General features: G+C 33.0%; 1 protein-coding gene and 1 long non-coding RNA gene across 17 annotated transcripts in view; one reads left to right on the top strand and one right to left on the bottom strand.

Annotated features, from left to right (window-relative positions):
• The window catches only part of LOC118194955 (mutS protein homolog 5-like), a 317359-nt gene that overhangs the window by 81124 nt on the left and 216633 nt on the right, over positions 1-19602 (bottom strand). For 15 of the 16 annotated variants that reach the window (XR_015043107.1, XR_015043108.1, XR_015043110.1 and 12 more), the window contains one exon: positions 12852-12989. The exons of the other annotated variant lie outside the window; for it this stretch is intronic. Coding sequence is in view for 11 of the 15 variants with exons in the window: in XM_085824216.1 (XP_085680342.1) it covers positions 12852-12989 (138 nt within the window). In the remaining 4 variants the exon portion in view is untranslated. The remainder of the gene's footprint in view (positions 1-12851; positions 12990-19602) is intronic. 16 annotated transcript variants of the gene reach the window in all.
• Positions 1-19602, top strand: part of LOC146999426 (uncharacterized) — a 52876-nt gene that overhangs the window by 22462 nt on the left and 10812 nt on the right. The window lies entirely within an intron of this gene.

Below are 19602 nucleotides of genomic sequence, written 5' to 3'. Positions count from 1 at the left end.
GTGCATTGGCTTTGCCCATGTACATATAGATCTATTTTCATTAAAAAAAAAACATCAGAGAATAGCACAACGTCAGCTTTTAAAATCTTCTAGGATTGAGCCAAAAAGAAATACAAAATATTAAAAATAAGCAACTTTAAAACGAAGCATACAAGAAAAATTTTTTCACTTACCCTTTTCAAGAAAAATGTAAAATCTTTTAGAGGGGTTTTATATATGAATTTTTTCAGCGGGAAACCCTTTTGGATCCCTCCTCATCTTTAATAAAATTTACGAACGTTTTATACGCCATTTCCGTAATATATGCAGAAAAAAGGCTAAAACCCACAGGGGGGGGACACTCGATTAAAAAAAGAACCACCGCATAAGAATATGCAAACCGCAACAGAATTAACAAGTAAAAATAAAAATAAATAAATTTTAAAAAATGAAAGCTTTTAGATTTTACATTACGCCCAAAGGGGCGTTTTTTTTAACGTTTTGTGTGTTACATTTCTTTATCAAATATAATGTTCTTTACACTTAAACCATAAAATTCAGTTCAACAGCAATATCGCAATATAATTTTAAAATGAGCATATCTTTAGAATTTCCGATACACAGTTTTGAACTCTGCACGTAAAAATGTTTTTTTTTTTTTTTTTTTTTTTTTTCTTCCTCGCACTGTGTTGCCGTTGCTCGCTTTGAAATCTTTGAGTTTGCTAATCAAAAATTCGTTCAAGTTTTACAAAATATCAATCAGATAATAAAAAAAAAAAAAAAAAAAAAAAATTAAAAAAAAAAAAAAATTCCAAGTTTGGGCTTCCAGATACCCATATTAGGTTGGAAACGTATGTTATTCAAAATTTGATGGCTCTAGGTAACGTTGCTTTATCACAATGCGAGAAACATTTATGCAGATTTTTCAATATTTAATTTCTTTAAATATAACACAGGGCAATATAACATTTAGTGGCAACAGAATAACAACACAGCTTCAAAACATCGGGTTAGCCATGTTGGCGCGATTATTGCCCATTGAAAAACAATCGCCAAGCAGTGGGCTAAACAGCATTTTAATCAATATGATTACTTCATTTTGGAATTATAACATTTTCGTAAGAAATTAATACCAGTGAAAAAAATAATATTATTACACTAAAGAATAAATGAGATTCTCGACCGCGTTATTCAAGTTTTTGTAATTTTACTTCATAACACACTCGTACATAAACATATTAGGTGAAAATGTGCTTTAGCCCACTGCTTGGCGATTTTCAGTGGCGGGGATTTTTTGAAAATCGCCAGTAAACGTTGTATAAACAAAGTTGCGAAGGCGGAGCTATGTGATGTTTATAAATGGGTGGGACTAAGATTGTGACGTCACAATGTATTCTCTACAGATGTAGAAATAAACATACTAAATTTTTTCTATTTCAAACTATTAAATACGGTAAGTGAATTGTAACAGTTATTAAAACTGTAAAGAACTTCGCAGTCTCTCATACAGGGTGAATATTTTAAAGCTTTAGTATTTATACAAATAAAAACAGATTTTTTTTAATTTTACCTTATTGCTACGTAACGACACTATCTCTTACATACTAGTAAGTAAACAATCTTCATTATTTTCTAAAACTTTTTAAGCTTTATATTAATAAAAAAGGGAAAATATTTATTATTGAATATCAACATCATACACAGCTTTCATTTCCATGTTTCTTAAATTCCTAAACCACGTTCTATACTTTCGTATTAGAATTCTACTCATTAATAAATTTAAAAATCTAATTTCTCACAATGAAAGAAAATAAGAAAATATTAAAAATAAGCAATTTTAAAAAGAAAAAATATTTTCACTTACCCTTTTCAGGAAAATAAAAAGTCTTTTTGACAATGACGGCACGTTTCCCTTGCATTTCCAATAAAGTAATAAATTTACATGTACAATCACTCACCTCTCTCAGCATCACAGATAAATCCATAGCGACTGTTATTTAACGAAATATATGCAGAAAAATGTTAAAAACACACAGATAAAACCGCTCGATTGATAACTACCAAATAACATTCAAACGGCAACTGAATTAACTGCCCAAATTACGAAGTAAAAATTCCAAAAGAAATCGTCTGCTTGGAAATTCTTTTTAACTGCAAGTATAGTTTTGAAAGCATAAATTATCGTCTGCTAATTGACAATTTGTTTTCGGACATTTGTGCTCTCTCCGAAGAAATTGATTCGTATCTAGTTATTAAAAAGCGCTGTGAAAGCCATGGCTTTTCGATATCTAAAGCTACGATAGGTAATACTGTCAACGATAGGAAATTTAAAAAAAAAGACAACAAATATAATGAAATTAAAAAACAAAATAAAATCTGAAATTTAAGATTTTACATTACGCCCAAAAGGTGCATTTTTTAACACTTTGCGTGTTGCCTTTATTAATTAAATATCATGTTCTTCGCACTTAAACCGTAAAATTCAGTTCAACAGCAATATCACAAAATAATTTTAAAATAAGCATATCTTTAGATTTTCCGATACACAGTCTCGCGCGCTGGAGATAAAAATGTTTTTATCTGTAGAGCATTGTCATTGCTTGCTTTGAAATTCCTCAGTATGTTAATCAAAATTCGTGAAAGTTTTACAAAATATGAAAACGATAATAAAACAAACTCCAAATTTCAAATTTGGGCTTCCAGATGTCCATATTCGCAGGAGGATGACGTTATTCTAAATTTGATGTTTCTAGGTAACGTTGTTTTATCAAAATGAGGGAAACATACATACATTTATGAAGATTTTTAATCGTTTAATTCCTTTAAATATAATACAGTGAGATAATATTTGTTGGTCACAATTTGAAACATGGGCTACATTGGCTTTGCCCATATGCACATCGATCTATTTTTCACTTTAAAAAAAATATCCCAGAATTGCACAAACTCGGCATTGCGCACCACATTGGCTTAGCCCATGTGCACATTCATCTATCTTCACTTAAAAAAATATCCCAGAATTGCACAAACTCGGCATCGCGCACCGCATTGGCTTTGCCCATATGCACATCGATCAATTTTCACTTAAAAAAACATCCCAGAATTGCACAAACTCGGCATTGCGCACCACATTGGCTTTGCCTATGTGCACATTCATCTATTTTCACTTAAAAAAATCTCAGAATTGCACAAACGGGGCATCACGCAAAACCTCGGCATTGCGCACCACATTGGCTTTGCCCATGTGCACATCGATCTATTTTCACTTAAAAAACCCTCGCAGAATTGCACAAACTCCGCATCGCGCACAACCTCGGCATTGCGCACCACATTGGCTTTGCCCATGTGCACATCGATCTATTTTCACTTAAAAAAACATCCCAGAATTGCAGAAACTCGGCATCGCGCACAACCTCGGCATTGCGCACCACATTGGCTTTCCCATGTGCACATCGATCTATTTTCACTTAAAAAACATCCCAGATTTGCACAAACTCGGCATTGCGCACCACATTGGCTTTGCCCTTGTGCACATCGATCTATTTTCACTTAAAAAAACATCCCAGAATTGCACAAACTCGGCATTGCGCACCACATTGGCTTTGCCCATGTGCACATTCATCTATTTTCACTTAAAAAAATCTCAGAATTGCACAAACGGGGCATCACGCAAAACCTCGGCATTGCGCACCACATTGGCTTTGCCCATGTGCACATCGATCTATTTTCACTTAAAAAACCCTCGCAGAATTGCACAAACTCCGCATCGCGCACAACCTCGGCATTGCGCACAACCTCGGCATTGCGCACCACATTGGCTTTGCCCATGTGCACATCGATCTATTTTCACTTAAAAAAACATCCCAGAATTGCACAAACTCGGCATCGCGCACAATCTCGGCATTGCGCACCACATTGGCTTTGCCCATGTGCACATCGATCTATTTTCACTTAAAAAACATCCCAGATTTGCACAAACTCGGCATTGCGCACCACATTGGCTTTGCCCTTGTGCACATCGATCTATTTTCACTTAAAAAAAAACCTCTCAGTATTGCACAAACTCGGCATCGCGCACAACGTCGGCATTGCGCACTACATTGGCTTTGCCCATGTACATATCGATCTATTTTCATTAAAAAAATAAGAGAATTGCACAACGTTAGCTTTTCCAATCTTCTAGGATTGAGCCAAAAAGAAGTACAAAATATTAAAATAAGCAACTTTAAAACGAACCATACAAGAAAAATTTTTTCGCTTACCCTTTCAAAGAAAAATTTAAAGTCTTTTTGAGGGGTTTTTTATATGAATTTATTTCAGGGGGAAACCCTTTTGGATCCCCCTCATCTTTAAATAAATTTACAAACGCTTATACGCCGTTTCCGTAATATATGCAGAAAAAAGGCTAAAACCCACAGGGGGGAAAACACTGGATTAAAAAAAGAAACCACATAAGAACATTCAAACCGCAACAGAATTAACAAGTAAAAAAAAAAAAATAATAATAAATAAAATAAAAATAATGAAAGCTTTAGATTTTACATTACGACCAAAGGGCGTTTTTTTTAACGTTTTGTGTGTTACATTTCTTTATCATATAATGTTTTTTACACTTAAACCTTAAAATTCAGTTCAACAGCAATATCGCAAAATAATTTTAAAATGAGCATATCTTTAGAATTTCTGATACACAGTTTTGCGCTCTGCACGTAAAAAATGTTTTTTTTTTTTTTTCCCCTCCCCCGGTAGTGTGTATCAGTTGCTCGCTTTGAAATCTTTGAGTTTGCTAATAAAAATTTCGTTCAAGTTTTACAAAATATCAATCAGATAATAAAAAAAATTCCAAGTTTGGGCTTAAAGATACCCATATTAGGTTGGAAACGTATGTTATTCAAAATTTGATGGCTCTAGGTACCGTTGTTTTATCACAATGCGAGAAACATTTATGCAGATTTTTCAATATTTAATTTCTTTAAATATAACACAGGGCGATAACATTTAGTGGCAACAGAATAACAACACAGCTTCAAAACATCGGGTTAGCCATGTTGGCGCGTTTATTGCCCATTGAAAAACAATCGCCAAGCAGTGGGCTAAACCGCATTTTAACCACATATTATTAGACTGAATTATAAACCAAGTATAATTAGCTGGGTAATCCTAAAGAAAGAATAAACTAAACCTAGTAAGCAAAAAATATATACATTACATTCAGAATTCTAAATGTTTACATAAACATTTCTCGCAAGGCCGGCCGGGAAAAAGATGTCAAACGTTCTTTGGTCAGACGATTGCAAACGAACGCTAACATAATTAATATTGTTTTCAACAACCACATTACCGGTTCAATTAAATACCACAACAGTGATTAAATTTTGGAATAATTAGTTATAAATAATAATACGGGCAATTTAAGGCGTAATTTATCGGATGCACAATGACAAAATACTACTATTAGATCTGCATTTGGAATAAATATTTTGCACTCGTTCAACTCATTAGACATTACGAACACTGATATTAATTAACCGCTAAGCTTAAACGTTTAAATACTTTCTCACTACATGTAACAGTACAAAGTGCATGACAATAATCTGCATAAAGTGAGCAAAAATATATTTCAAACAGTAATTGTAAACATTTTCTTACTTACCTGCGCTATACAACCAACATGCATTCAGCCATGTTTTTTTTCTGCAACTAGCTTTCAAACACTTTTCTCCTGATTGGCTAATTTTCAGTCAGTCACGTGATTCTTCAGTGCGGCTTCTGAAACATTATCTGTAATGCTACAGGCAAATCTGTTGTACCCAACGAGATAATATACTGGTAGAGAGCGTATTGCAACCTTTAACCGGTTCCAACATTAGGTCACGTGACTGCTGCGCGAATTCCGAAAGTGCGGAAATACTTTACATTGCTTTCTATGGGACGAAAGACTGCTGCTCTGCTTGGTCACATAAAATTTAAGTAAAAATGGTTATTCGCTGCAGCGCCTACGGATGTAAAGAAAGTTTCGTGAAAGGAGGACTTGTAACCTTTCATAGGTAAGTTAAAACTGCATAATTTATTACTTTATTTTCAATATTTTTGTCATTTTACTATCTCTGTTGAATTGGTTGGAAAGTTTCAGCCATATTGTATAAGAAAATTGCCGCCGTATATGACATTTTCAGCATGTATTATTAGCATCAAAATGTGTTAAATACTGTGACACTATTTACTGGAATCACCCTTTACAAATAATTGAATTTTATATGTTTTTTCCGCGTATTCCGTTGAAATAGAAAGCTGCGCCAATTGGCGTTAACCTTTTTTCGCCAAGTCGTATGCGTTTTGATTTCATAAACAATTACTGCCTGCGATAAAAAAAGAAAAACGCTATTATTAGCATTAAATTATTGAGAAAAGAGTGTGCGATATGTTTACTTTGTTAAAAAAAAAAAAAAAAAAGCTAAAGATCTTGATTCATGCAACATTGAACATAAACAGTTAAACAGCATTATTTTAAAAATCAGATTACTTTTATAAAGCTCAATGCTTTATCATTATTTTCTGTAAAATCAATTAAAATAAAAATAATCTGGATTATAATTCTGTCTCATCTACGATGCTGTTAGAAATTTATTGTAATTGAAAAAATGCGATGTGAAAAACTTACCATATTTTAAATAGTATTTTTTTTAAAAAAAAGGAGAGTGAGAGAATTTTTAACTGTAATATCGTTTTGATCCTAATAATAAATACTGAGATGAAGTTTGTTACCGTTTGATACATATTCAATATAAAATAATTTTTATAGTTAATAAGATGTATTGATCCCCCCATGACATACACATGAGTGTGGAAATCAGTAATTAAGATTGCATTATTTTGTTCCAGTAATATAATCTCAAGAAAAGAAAGGCAATCAATGGCATAAATACATATAATACAATGTGATTTTCTTTTTCTCTTTAGGATGCAATGCATTAAAATTAAACGAGATTTTTTTTTACCTTCTCAAATATTATAAATAATAATACAGTAGTGCAATTAATTTTTAACGTTATTCAAAATTAAAGTTTCCATCTTAATTTTTTTATTATTTATTTTAGATTTTCTTCCTAAAATTATTTAACCTAAACATCTTAAACAATGGTGAAAATAATTTAAAGCAATTGTTAAAAATATAGATAAAATATTCAGGAAAAAAGGGGTTCAGTTATATCTAAATATAATTGTAAAAAATCGAACAACCTAATTCGAGGCCGTTGTCTGCTGACTGCTAGCAGACGGAAATAAAAAGTACTATCTGCCATATCAAAAGCGGGCCAAACTGGCGATGAACAGCCTAAGCTATCACTCTCCAAGGGCGCCAAGAGCATTAGTCACGTGGTATATGTTGGAGACACCCTAGCAGACGAATTCTCTGTGGGTGAGCCGTCTACCTGTTATATGAAGTCGTTGGTTGTACCCGCCACAGTTTGCTTTCAACCTGTTACCATTACAGGAAAATCTTGTGTAACTTTTTGATTTCTGTAACTTTACAAAACTTTTGCCAGTAAAGAGCGAACTTTTTTTTTTACCGTGTAGAAAACTGCGAGTTATAAATATGTGTTTTAGATGGAGATGCGTAACTGAAGATGCAGATCTAAACAATGATTTTTTTATACTAAGTAATTTATCATGTAAAATTATTAATGTTTGATGAAAGTGAAAGACAACAGAAAAGCAATTTAGCAATAACGCATAATAATAATTGTAATTAAACCTTTGTAGGGTTTATATTTATTTTAATTAATATTTATTTTAAGTTTAAGCTATCTTTTCTGTCAAGCCTTTACTTTCCCCTGGAATTGCCAATGCCAGAGTATGTAAATTAGTAGAACGCGCAGAGTATTCAAATTTTTAGCAGAAGTAATTTTAGTTAAACAGAAGGGAAACGAGTTTGTAAGTGTGCTTCTTGATTCACGAGCGTGAAGGTTGCTTGGTAGAAGTTTAAGAACCGCGCGTTTCGGCCTGTGTGCCTACTTCGGCAGTTAGTTGAATCTTTCAACGTCTTAATCAGAAAGTTTGCTTAATCTCAGCTGTATCTTAGAACACGGTTAAGATAGTTACAATTATAGAGCCTCGTAGATAGTGACTTCGTTAGTTATGCATCTTGTTATTTATTTTTAGTTGTACTTTTCCATTTTTTGTTACACCGCCGGGTCGGCGTAGTTTGTGAGCGTCAAGTGAACGCAACTGTAAGTTCTAAAGTGAAATAAAAAGGGATTAAACCCTTCTTACGAGTTTGTGTAACTTCCAGTTCATAGCAGTCACTACTACTGTTACGGACAAGTTGGGGCTACGCAACATCACACCTTTATATGATATTTTCAAGTCACAGTTATTCATTTCTTCTGGAAAATGTAACGAATGCTAACTATCTTATCTTGGAAATCGTTAATTCCTTTTAGCACTATTCCGAGAAACAATCCATTTTTTCCCTTATAAGATCGGATATAGCGAACCGAACTTTTTGTCCCTTAAAGTCTGAAATAGCAGGGCTTTATTTCAGACTGGTTTATAGTTTGATGAACTAATTAAAGCCTAGTTAAAAAATTAAACTTTTTGTTTTGTTCATGCTAACATGCTTTTATTCATAAATCAGTTTAAAATACGTAAACACAAAAACATGCAAAAATTTGAATTCATCTATTGACAAAAAAAAAAAAAAAAAAAAAAACTCATTTCTGCCTGATAAAATATTTAATATTCCTAGAATTTTCAAAGATTTGTACACTTGTTAGAAGGATGTGTGTGTGTGTATATATATATAATGCATAATAATAATTTTTATATATATATATATATACTTCATAATAATACTCTGCTAGCCACTGTAAACGCAACACACTGAAGGAAGCATGCAAATAACATGAAATTTATAACATGCATTAGCGGAGGTGAGATATGAAAATGATTAGAATTTCAGCGCAGATGCACATCACGCGCACCTGTGGCGCCACTTCAAAGTGCTATTTAAGGCTTGGAGTTTTCGAACTGAAAAAGTATAATCAATTATAACAATGTAACAGTAACCAAACAGCAGACGAGAGGATGCCCACAGGGGTCTTGTATGAGCGCAGACCTCTGGAACATTACCTTTAACAAAATCATACAGCACCAATGGCCCAGCCATACGAATATCATTGTATTTGCAGACGACGTGACTTTTGTTGTCAACGGATCCACTTGCAATGCGCTAGAGGAATGTCTCTTTATGTCAACAAATAAAACTCCGTATTTCACACACAAAATCACAAGCATTAATAATCCACAAACCTGGCCGCAAATTAACAAGAAATCTGATAATAAAGATAGACAACCAAAAAATTAAGTGTGTAAGAACAGTCAAATACCTGGGCCTGATAATAGATCCCAAATTCCAGTTGGATTCCACATCTGCAGGAAAAGAGGATCCAAACGTCAAAAATTGCCAAAGCGCTGAAATCGATGAGAAGATAGCAATGGGGCCTAAATAACCATATTATGAAGATTCTTCTAAAGACTGTTATCAATAAGATAGTAAACTATGCAACTACCATATGGGCACTCTCAATGACTGTAAGAAAAGCCAAAATGCTGAACTCGATACAAAGACCATTCTTAATCAATATGACAAGAGCCTTTCGCACAACCTCAACGAACGCACTTCAAGTACTTGCGGGAGTACGTCCATTATCCATAGAAGCTGAAATAGATGCCATTGCAGCAACAGTCCTACAACTTAAAAAACCCGCCGAATTCAACGGGACAGTATTCCTGACAAATATGAAACCAAGCCATGTAAATTCCATACCCATCCAGCAATAACACTGGATAATTTGAAATGTAACCTAAACCAAACACCTCCCAACACCACTCTCATTGCCTTCACAGATGGATTCAAAATAGACAACAAAGTTGGATGCGGCGTGACCATTCGAACTGAAACAGATACCACTACTGAATGGCAAGGGCATCTATGATCGGACAATAGCGTATTCCAAGCTAAACTGGCAGCAATAAAACACAGCATAAGCTATCTCCAAGCACGTACCAACGTAATTCATATTATTACGGACAGCCAACCATCAATATATGCAATAAAATCTCCAACTACCAGCTCTCCAATAGCACATGAAATTCAAAATATCATCTCATCCAGCAATAAAACTTTTATCATCACATGGACAAGGGGTCACAGCAACTGCGAGGGCAGACACCCTTGCAAAACAAGCTGCGATAGAACAGCGAGGCGACCTTATCTGCGTCCCATGGCCCCAATCAGCAATCAAACTAAAGCTGAAACGGCTTGGCAAATGGAATGGACGAATGGACATACTGGACGTCGGACACACAGTCTGCTACCCAAGGTTAATGAAGAACGCATAATCTCCAACTATTTCCTCACACAATTTATCTCCGGTCATTGTCCATTCCCCACATACTTCTGCGAAAGAAATCTCTCTTCAACAAATGTGTGTGTATGTGGGGAGATGGGCGACCCTGATCACTACATCCTACAATGTCACCTGACTACAACTTATCATATGTGCCATCCCACGAACCCCGGAATAGAATTCCTAAGGTTACTAATCAAGCGGAGAAATGTGTATGAGAACCTTCGAAAGTTAATAGACACACTACACCAATACAGACTCGAGCTGTGCTCCCCAGAATGAGAAACAAGTACAAACCACCTAACGGCAACGTGATCTCAAAGACTATATCTCATAATAACTGTCCTCCAAAAGGACTAGCTATAATGCGAGCCAACAATTTATATTGTACCTATGCCTGCATCCACTGGTACTATGCCATTGTGTCACTGGTAAAGTGTTCACATACTCCACAAGAGGAGAAGTGTATCGTCACAGGGGTGCCTACAACTCGTCAAACACCACCTTAAACAGGTAACAGAATCTACACCAGGTAGAACGTACCAAGTTCACATGTGTACTGAAACAGCTGACCAGTGCATCAAATGCAATAATTCATCAAAGTACATGTTAAAGTAGTGCACCCTTGGAGCGCTAAACTCTGTACATTGAACTTGGACCAAATGGAACACTACCTACCCAATTACTGCAGTACAACATTCAATACATAATTCAAATATAACACCCTAGGTATCATAATGCATATGCTATGCCAAAACCAACAAGCTCTATAAAGAACATAACTTCTTGCATTGTAAATAATCTGTAATAGTATGATAATGCTATGTCCTATGTGTTGAAGTATGTTGTAACAGTATGTTGCGTTATGCGCTATGTCCTATACGTTGTTAGTGCTATGTCCTATTTTACTGTAATTAGGTCCCCTGTGGAAGGGGCGGTGCCAAAATCAACAAGCTCTATAATGAACATATCTTCTTGCATTGTAAATAATCTGTAACAATATGTTAATGCTATGTCCTATGTGTCGAAGTATGTTGTAACAGTATGCTGTGCTGTGTCTTATTTGTTGTTAGTACTATGTCCTATGTATACCGTAATCAGGTCCCCTGTGGAAGGGGCGGTACGCTAGAGAGGTAGTGCATGGGGGCTATACCATTTTTGTCAATGGCGATGGCATGGTGCCCCCTGTACTTGTTCCTGTCCTGTCCTGTGGAAGCTGCTTGGTCTGCTGTACCCCAAGAACACATCCAAAGTCTCTTTGAATCAATGTCGAGGCGTGTGGCAGCGGTGATCTCCAACAATGGCGGCTACTCTGGCTACTGATTCTGGAAGTAACCACACTACACAGAAGTCTATAAATTTAATCATTTGATATTTGGTCAATATGTTATCTACTAAATAAATTTTGTTGTGATATCTCTTGTCTTTTTTGGTGTTGCAATTTGGGTGGCCAGCAATATAATTTATATATGTGTGTATATATATGAATATACACATATATATAAATCTCTTTTTGGATATGATGATGCTATGCCTCTACTCCCAGATGTTTGAAAAGAAAGAAAAATCCACAAAAAAGTGATTCGCAAATGCAATAAAATTATATTTAGTATGACTCTAAAATGTTCCCTTTTAAATATCTTCGAAAAAATACTTTCTAAATCCATTTTACAATCTGTTTGGAAAAAAAGAGTCGTTTATTCTGTCTGTACGTACAGATAAGAAACAAAAACATCGTTCAAATGGATTCAAAAGCAGTAAAAATGGATATTTTTGTTGAAATATGATATCTGAAATTTTTCGCGATTACAATTCTTCCTTTACTTCATAAAAGGAAGAAAAAAAGAAAAAACACCACTTGTGAATATAGAACCTGAAGTTCTGCTGTTCCTACAGAATACAAAACTATTTTTTGTAGAAAAACTAAATTTAATCTACTACAAATGATCTTTTATCATTAGAACTGCATGATTCTTTTTGACATGCATGCAACTTCAACAGAACTTTTAATTGGCATTTTGTGTTCTATAATCATTTGTAATCATGCAAGGTTTTTTTGCTTGAACACCCTTCTGTCAATTGGATTTTATTCACAATTATTACACTGATTCTTTCTCTGGTAAACAAATAAATACTCTTTAATACTAAATACTAAATCTCTGAAATAAAATAAATACTAAATCTCTGAAATAAAATAAATACTCTCTGAAAATGCCTACAACTCTTCCAGGTAAAGAAGGTACATTTGATAATCCATATACAGTAATTCATACACTATATGAAGATCGTGGCCAGATGATATGATATTTTTGGCTATGATTTTAAAAGATCATCTATGATTTTGATGTAATCTTTGGGAATTAATGGCAGAATCAGTTACAATAAATGCACACAAATTTTTAGTTTCAGTATATTCTATGAATATATACAAATATAAAAGCATAAAATAAAATTTCATTTAACCTGGAATTTTATTCCTGGGCAATGACAAAATGCTGTACTCAAGGAAAGAAAATGGGTAGCTAGAAAGACATGAGGGGATTCAAGGCCTTTTTCATTCCAGAATTTCACACTGGCTGTGAGAAGAGCTAAACTACTATCCTGTATAAGAAGAAATATAATAATTTACTTTCTATTACACAAATGCAATAAGGAAGTTTAAAAATAAATTATGAAATTATACGAATTCAAGAAATAATGCTAAAGTAATTTACAGTAATGAAATTTATAAAGGAGACAAGAAAATGCACACTTTAAAAACTAAACATTTTAATAAACAATTGATAAAAAAAATACAATTAAACAAATATTACGTAATACATTTTCATTCAAAATGGATATGATAATTAATGCACTAAAATGAGAAAACCAATTTATCATATACACTGAAGAGCCAAAGCATTATGACCATCTATCTACTCAATAACACTGCACGGCCTCTGGCCTGCAAAAAAGCTGCATCTCGCCTTGGATGCCATAAGTTCTTGTTAGCTAAGTGGAGATAGGTTGTATCAAATATCTAAGCAGTGGTCACACAAAGTCGAGATATTTCGACATGGTGGTGTTTGAGCTCCGAGCTGCCAATCCATGACATCCTAAATGTGTTCTATCAGATTAAGATCTGGTGAGTTAGGGGGACAGGACATTAATTGGAATTCTTCCTTATCCTCCTTGAGCCACTCCAACACAACGCGAGCCTTGTGACATGGGGCGTTGTCATGCTGGAAGATTCCATTTCCAGTTGGGAACACAAGCGCCATTTAAAGGTGCAACTTATCCGCAGTCAAGTTCAAATAGTCCACAGATTTCACGGTCTGTTCTTACCCCTGACTTATCCCATTCGGGACATTTTCAGAAAAAACATTCATTTCTTGTTCATGTTTTCCATACTCAGACATTTCCCCCCCTTCTTATATGTTATATTTCACTATTGCTCTTTGGCTCGGTAGGAAGTTTTTTCATGGATATTGCACACCTCTCCTATAGGTCTGAGGCTGTTCTAATAAAACACATTACCAACTAGTGTAAATAATATCTCTAGATATATAGGTATTCTCTTGAATGTTTGCTTAATATGTAAATTTTTGAAGCATTTCTGTTTGAATACTTGCATTTGAATTTTTCTTTTTAAAATTAATTCATACTGAAATGTATTAAAAGTTCATTTAAGTTATCGATGTTGGACCCATGATATGGAGTTCATGTCAATATTATATGTCTTGTATGGTATTTATGCAAAATATTTTTGATGAAAAATTAATTATTAGATGTACTCAAAGATCTGTAAGAAATCTAAGTAAAGTAATGTCAGTTTGAAATGCGTATCTTCAGCTAAATTGAATATATTAAAGTTAAGTTGGATTATTATTTGGAATTCATGTCAATATTTCCTGTTGCACAGGATTTTATTTGCTATATATATCTCATAACTTAAAAATACTTCTCTAAAAGCTGTAAGAGTTCAGTGTTTGTCAATTTGAAATACATATCTTAAGTTAGAAGGAATATGTTAAAAAGCTTCTAGACTTGTAAAAATAATGATCATACTGTTTGAAAGAAATATTCCGAGCTGAGAAATTTTTATATTCTAAGTTGGCAAAAAGATGACAAAGTTTCACTTTCGTGACTGAACAATAATTCCATGTGTATTCTAGACATCCTTTCTTTTTAGATTTTTTATACAAATATGGCTCTGTAGTGAATTTAAAATATTACATTACAATGTGGATATTTTTCTCTGTAGTTAAAAATTCTGTAGCAGTTTAAAAATTATGGCTGTGTTAAGTTCAAATATAGCAGTGTTTATGAAGGTCTGCGGTAAATGGTGGGATCACACTAAGAATCCGGGTGAAGTTTTCACATCATAGAAATCAAAATTTAACTATTTTGATTTTGTATTTAAATTTTGATATATAACAATTTTGATTTTGTAAAAAGATTGTATTTAAATACAATGTGTACAAGAAAATCCAAGATATTTTTGTAAAATATTTCAAAGATTCAATCTGTGTGAGTAACATATCTGAAACCTCCTACTCAATAAAAAAGAGTGTTCTGAATATATTCATGTAAATGTCTATAATGCAAAATAATATGAAATAAAATGCTGTTGGTACGTATTAAACTGGGGTAGACAATAATAAGAAATTTCATATTGTTTCGTATATATTTGAACTAAACTGGCTAGAGATGTCCATATATTAGTTCAAGTATATTATATGTTGTGAAAATTTATTATTTCCGAATTAGAAGGTTTAATTCGCAATAGATCTTTAAAAAATCCGTATAGGTATGCATTTATTTTTAGGAAAAAAAAGAATCGGAATATTAACAGGGATATGTTTTAAAAACCTGATAAAGGTTAAATGTAAGGCAAAATGTCTAAATGGAAAATAGAAAGTTTAAAATTTACATTTGTTTGACACGTTTCATGAATCCTTTGAACAAAAATGAGATGTTTAAAAGAGAATCCGCAACGTTTTGTATAATGTTTCAAAAAGTTAGTATAATACATTAGAAGAGAAAGTTCGGAGTATCACCTGTTAAGTGTTAGTAGTATGGTGTAATACATTAGAAGAGAAAGTTTTGTATATCTTAAGTATTAGTAGCGCAAAAAATAATAAGAAATATAATATGCTAAGTAAGCTATATGGAAGCAACATCGTACTTATTGGTTTAAATTTACAGAAAATATTATCCATGAAAGCCTGTAGAGGGAAATTATATGCGTGTAAGTTCCAGCTTAAATTTCATAGAGAGAGAAATATATATGTAACTTTACGCTTCAAGAAATGAAGGTGTGACATCAATAGGTTAGGTTATTTAATTACGGCAAAGCCTCGAGGGCTATCTGCCTAAGGGGAAGGATGCCTTCGTGGAGGACTTTCTAAGGGAAACTGGCTTGTATACATGTTACACGTGGGGAAAACCACGAAAACACCCATGCAGCCAGGCCGTTCGCGGGATTCGAACCTCGGACCAAACTACCAGTGTTCAGCGACTTTATCGCTCGGCCGCTGGTGGGCCCATTACATCAATAAGTATTTAAAACATTAAGAAAAACCTTCAGAGGAAAATAAAAGAAAGAAAAAAGAAATGAGAGAAGAAAATTCTTCAAGGAATTAAAAAAATACTTTTATATAAAAGAAAAATTAAAAATTACTTCTTGAAGTAAAATATAGGAAAAAAGACCGAGTTCGTAAAAAAGAAAGAAAAAATCGTATGAAAATAAGTACAGCTTTTGTAAAACAAATAAAGTGAAAAATATAAAACACAGAAAGGAAAGATTAAACTGAAGGGGAAAAAAAACCTTTTGTAAGAAAAAAGGAGAAAAAATATTAAAATTGTGAAAACGTATTACTTTTATAAAATCTATTACTTTTGCAAGTTAAACATAGGGTAAGAGAATGTAAAACTTAAAAATGTGGGAAAAAAGAAAATCTTATGTTTGTATATAAAAAAATATGGTGTGAAAATTAGTACATTTTAATTTAACGGCGAGAAGAAAAGAAAATTACGTAAATTATGTTTATAAGATAAAGAAATGAGAAATTTAAAATATCTTAACCTAAAATAGAAACAAAATAAATTTAAAGTTATGAATTCATTCATTATCGAGGATGTACAAAGGTCTGAGCAAGTTGGAACAGAATTGCCTATGTTCGATCCATCAGCCTCATGCTGGTTTCCGCTGCACAAAGTCAGATGAACAAAGAGGATAGATACGATCAAATAATAGGATTCAAGAGATAAAAGCACGGCTTTGTGTTATTGTCCACGTTTTGCATGCCATAGATGGACAATTACATGAAATTTACATGTAAATACATGAACTTTTTCATTAAATACTACTAAATTAAGTCAAATAGTATAATCAATTAAAAATAATGGTTAATAACTTTGTCAGGATCCACGAGTACCAATCAGAATGTACTATGGGTAAGACTCCTGCACTCTAGCGGTCTTTCCTGAAGTAAACAAAATGTTCTAGAAATCCTAACACGTATCTACATGCTGCAATCAGGATGCGGATTTAGTATGACATCAGAGCAGTGGAGAGTTCTGCATCAATCGATAAGTGCGGACATGAAACCGGATCACATCACAAACGGGATGAAACATGTGTCTGACGTAGCAATAGAAAGATAATACGAGGTGATAATGTGTGATGACGTCAGGAAGAGGATGCAACGCATTGGTAGCATGGACCTTATAAGAAATAGACTAACCCAAATGGGTTTTCTCCCTCGTCTGAGGCGTTCCTGGCTGTCACCTTGATCACATCCGGAGGAGTAGGGACGACTTGCAGAAATTTAACAGTCGTTGGTTATTGCAGCGTGTATAATTGTAAAGTAAAAGCTGGTTGTAGCACCTCATTTCACAAATTACAATTTGTACATATTTTGATTTTTGAAATTGAGATTGATTTTTAAAAATTTAGCATATTTATCAAGCATAATTAACGTTCCAAATAATTATAAAGCTATTGCATGCTTTCAGGGCTGGATATTTTTTTAGCTTTTCCTATGGTGTAAGGAAATTTGTAACTACTTTTAGAAAATAATATTTTAAATCTGAACTAAGAGAAAATTTCAAACAAGCAATATTCTCTTGCAATTTTTATGCTTTTTATTGGTGTAAATAAGTAAAAAATACTAAAATATTTCAAAACGAATTTTTGAAAGTTTTGTTTAAAATTCTAAATTGTGCTGCTTTTTTTAAAATTATAGATGAGTATTATAGCACAATTTCTATAAAAGAATTTTATTTCAATTATATTTCATAATACATCATAGTGATAAACACTTCTGACATCTTAATTTTTATACATTTAATTCTAATTTTAAAATTATATTTAATCGTAATAATAAATTTTGCTTGTATTTTACAGCGATTATTTTTTAAATTTAATTTTTAGTTCTGCATAAGATTTTTATTTACTGTTAATTTAATTTATTAGCTCGGAGCGACATTTTGCGCCGTTTCACTATAAATGTCAGTGTCTCCTTGCAAATTGTTGTTACCAAATATTATCGCCCTGTATTATATTTAAAGAAATTAAATAATGAAGAATCTGCATGAATACATGTATGTTCCTCGCACTGTGATAAAAACGAGGGAATCTAGAACCATCAAATTTTGAATAATGTAATTCTCCACCCGAGCATGGGCATCTGGTCGGCCGAATTTCAAATTTATTTTAATCTATTTCATATTTTGTAAAACTTTAACGAATTTTTGATTAACAAACTCAACGAGTTAAAAGCGAGCAATCGTAACACTGTACGGAAAATAACATTTTTATCTCCAGTGCGGAAATTCTAAAGATATGCGGTTTTCAAATGTATGTGGTTTACGGGCGAAGAACATGATATTCAATAAATATAGGTAACACAGAAAACATTAAAAAAAGTTCCTTTTGGGCGTAATATAAAATCTGAGTGCTTAGATTTATTAGATGAGCTAGATTTTATTTTATCTTTTTTTTTTTTTTCCTTTATTATATTCAGAAAGTTTTAAACTGCGAATTTTATCAATTACTAAAATAAATAACCCACTTTAATGTTAATAATTTAATTATGATCTAATCAAATGAATAATCGTTTTTTAATGTTATTATAGTTTTGAAAATCACTGCCTGAAAATGTTCATTAAATTTTTTAAAAAAATTATCAAGTCTTGCTTAATTTTCCCTTATTTATTTCAAAGCATCACGTACTACCAGTCTTATTTATTTTTACGCAAGATTAAGTTCATAAATTTTGCGCTTGCAGTTTTTACCGTTTTACCAAAGTAAAGATGCTTGTACAAGAATTACACGTGAAAACAATGTGCGAAATGCAGTAAAAACTGCTTTAATGAGATATATTAAATTCTATTTGAAAAAACTGTGACTTTCATAATCTCATCACTATACAACGTGTCACATTTAATAATTAAAAACAGTTATGTGATACAAAGGCCATAGGTTTCACTGTTAAAATAAACCAGATCGTCCCTACTCTTTCTTGCGGACATGTCAGTGACGCATGCCCCGCCCACTGGGTTAGTCTATCTCTTATAAGGTCCATGGTCAGTAGTTGGTGACATACTCCTCCGTAAATTCCCTCCTTCCTGTGAGCGCCACGCATGATACATTGAAAGAACGAGCCACAGCGCCACATGGCGTTTTTTTAACATTAAAAAAAATAATCCAGCAAAGTGTTATCAGTTTAGTAACGCCATTATTGAAAAATAAAAAAAAGAGGTTCGGGTTATTAAGAAGGACATCTATTGCTTATAAATTACTCTGTTCATTAATACAATTATAATTATGAGCATCTTATGCCCCAATGAATCACAATACCCTTAAAACCGGCTGTTATTAGCTAAATGATAAGGGAATCTAATATACTGGCTCAAGAGACTATAATGTATTGGCTAAAGACTCTGCTAAGACATTCCTAATGTCAAAATGTAACATTTAAATTCCTTTAATACTTTAAAACCTAACATGAAAAATTATTGCCACAAGAAAAACGAAAATAACAAGAATTATCATAGCCTCCCTTCAAAAATAATGTATTTAAACTCTACTCAAAGGACATTTAAAAGGGTACATGGTTCTCAGTTGGCTAAAATTCAAACAACATTCTGAATCTTGTGAAGCAACCTGAAGAAGCTGAAAATGCTGACTAATAGACCAGACAGTCTTTGTAAAAGTTTGTAAGTTTGT

Source organism: Stegodyphus dumicola, chromosome 1, assembly GCF_044657685.1.
Source record: "Stegodyphus dumicola isolate Sdum_Otavi_A_Nest chromosome 1, ASM4465768v1".
NCBI classification, from domain to species: Eukaryota; Metazoa; Arthropoda; class Arachnida; order Araneae; family Eresidae; genus Stegodyphus; species Stegodyphus dumicola.
This window is presented reverse-complemented; position numbering and strand designations above follow the sequence as displayed.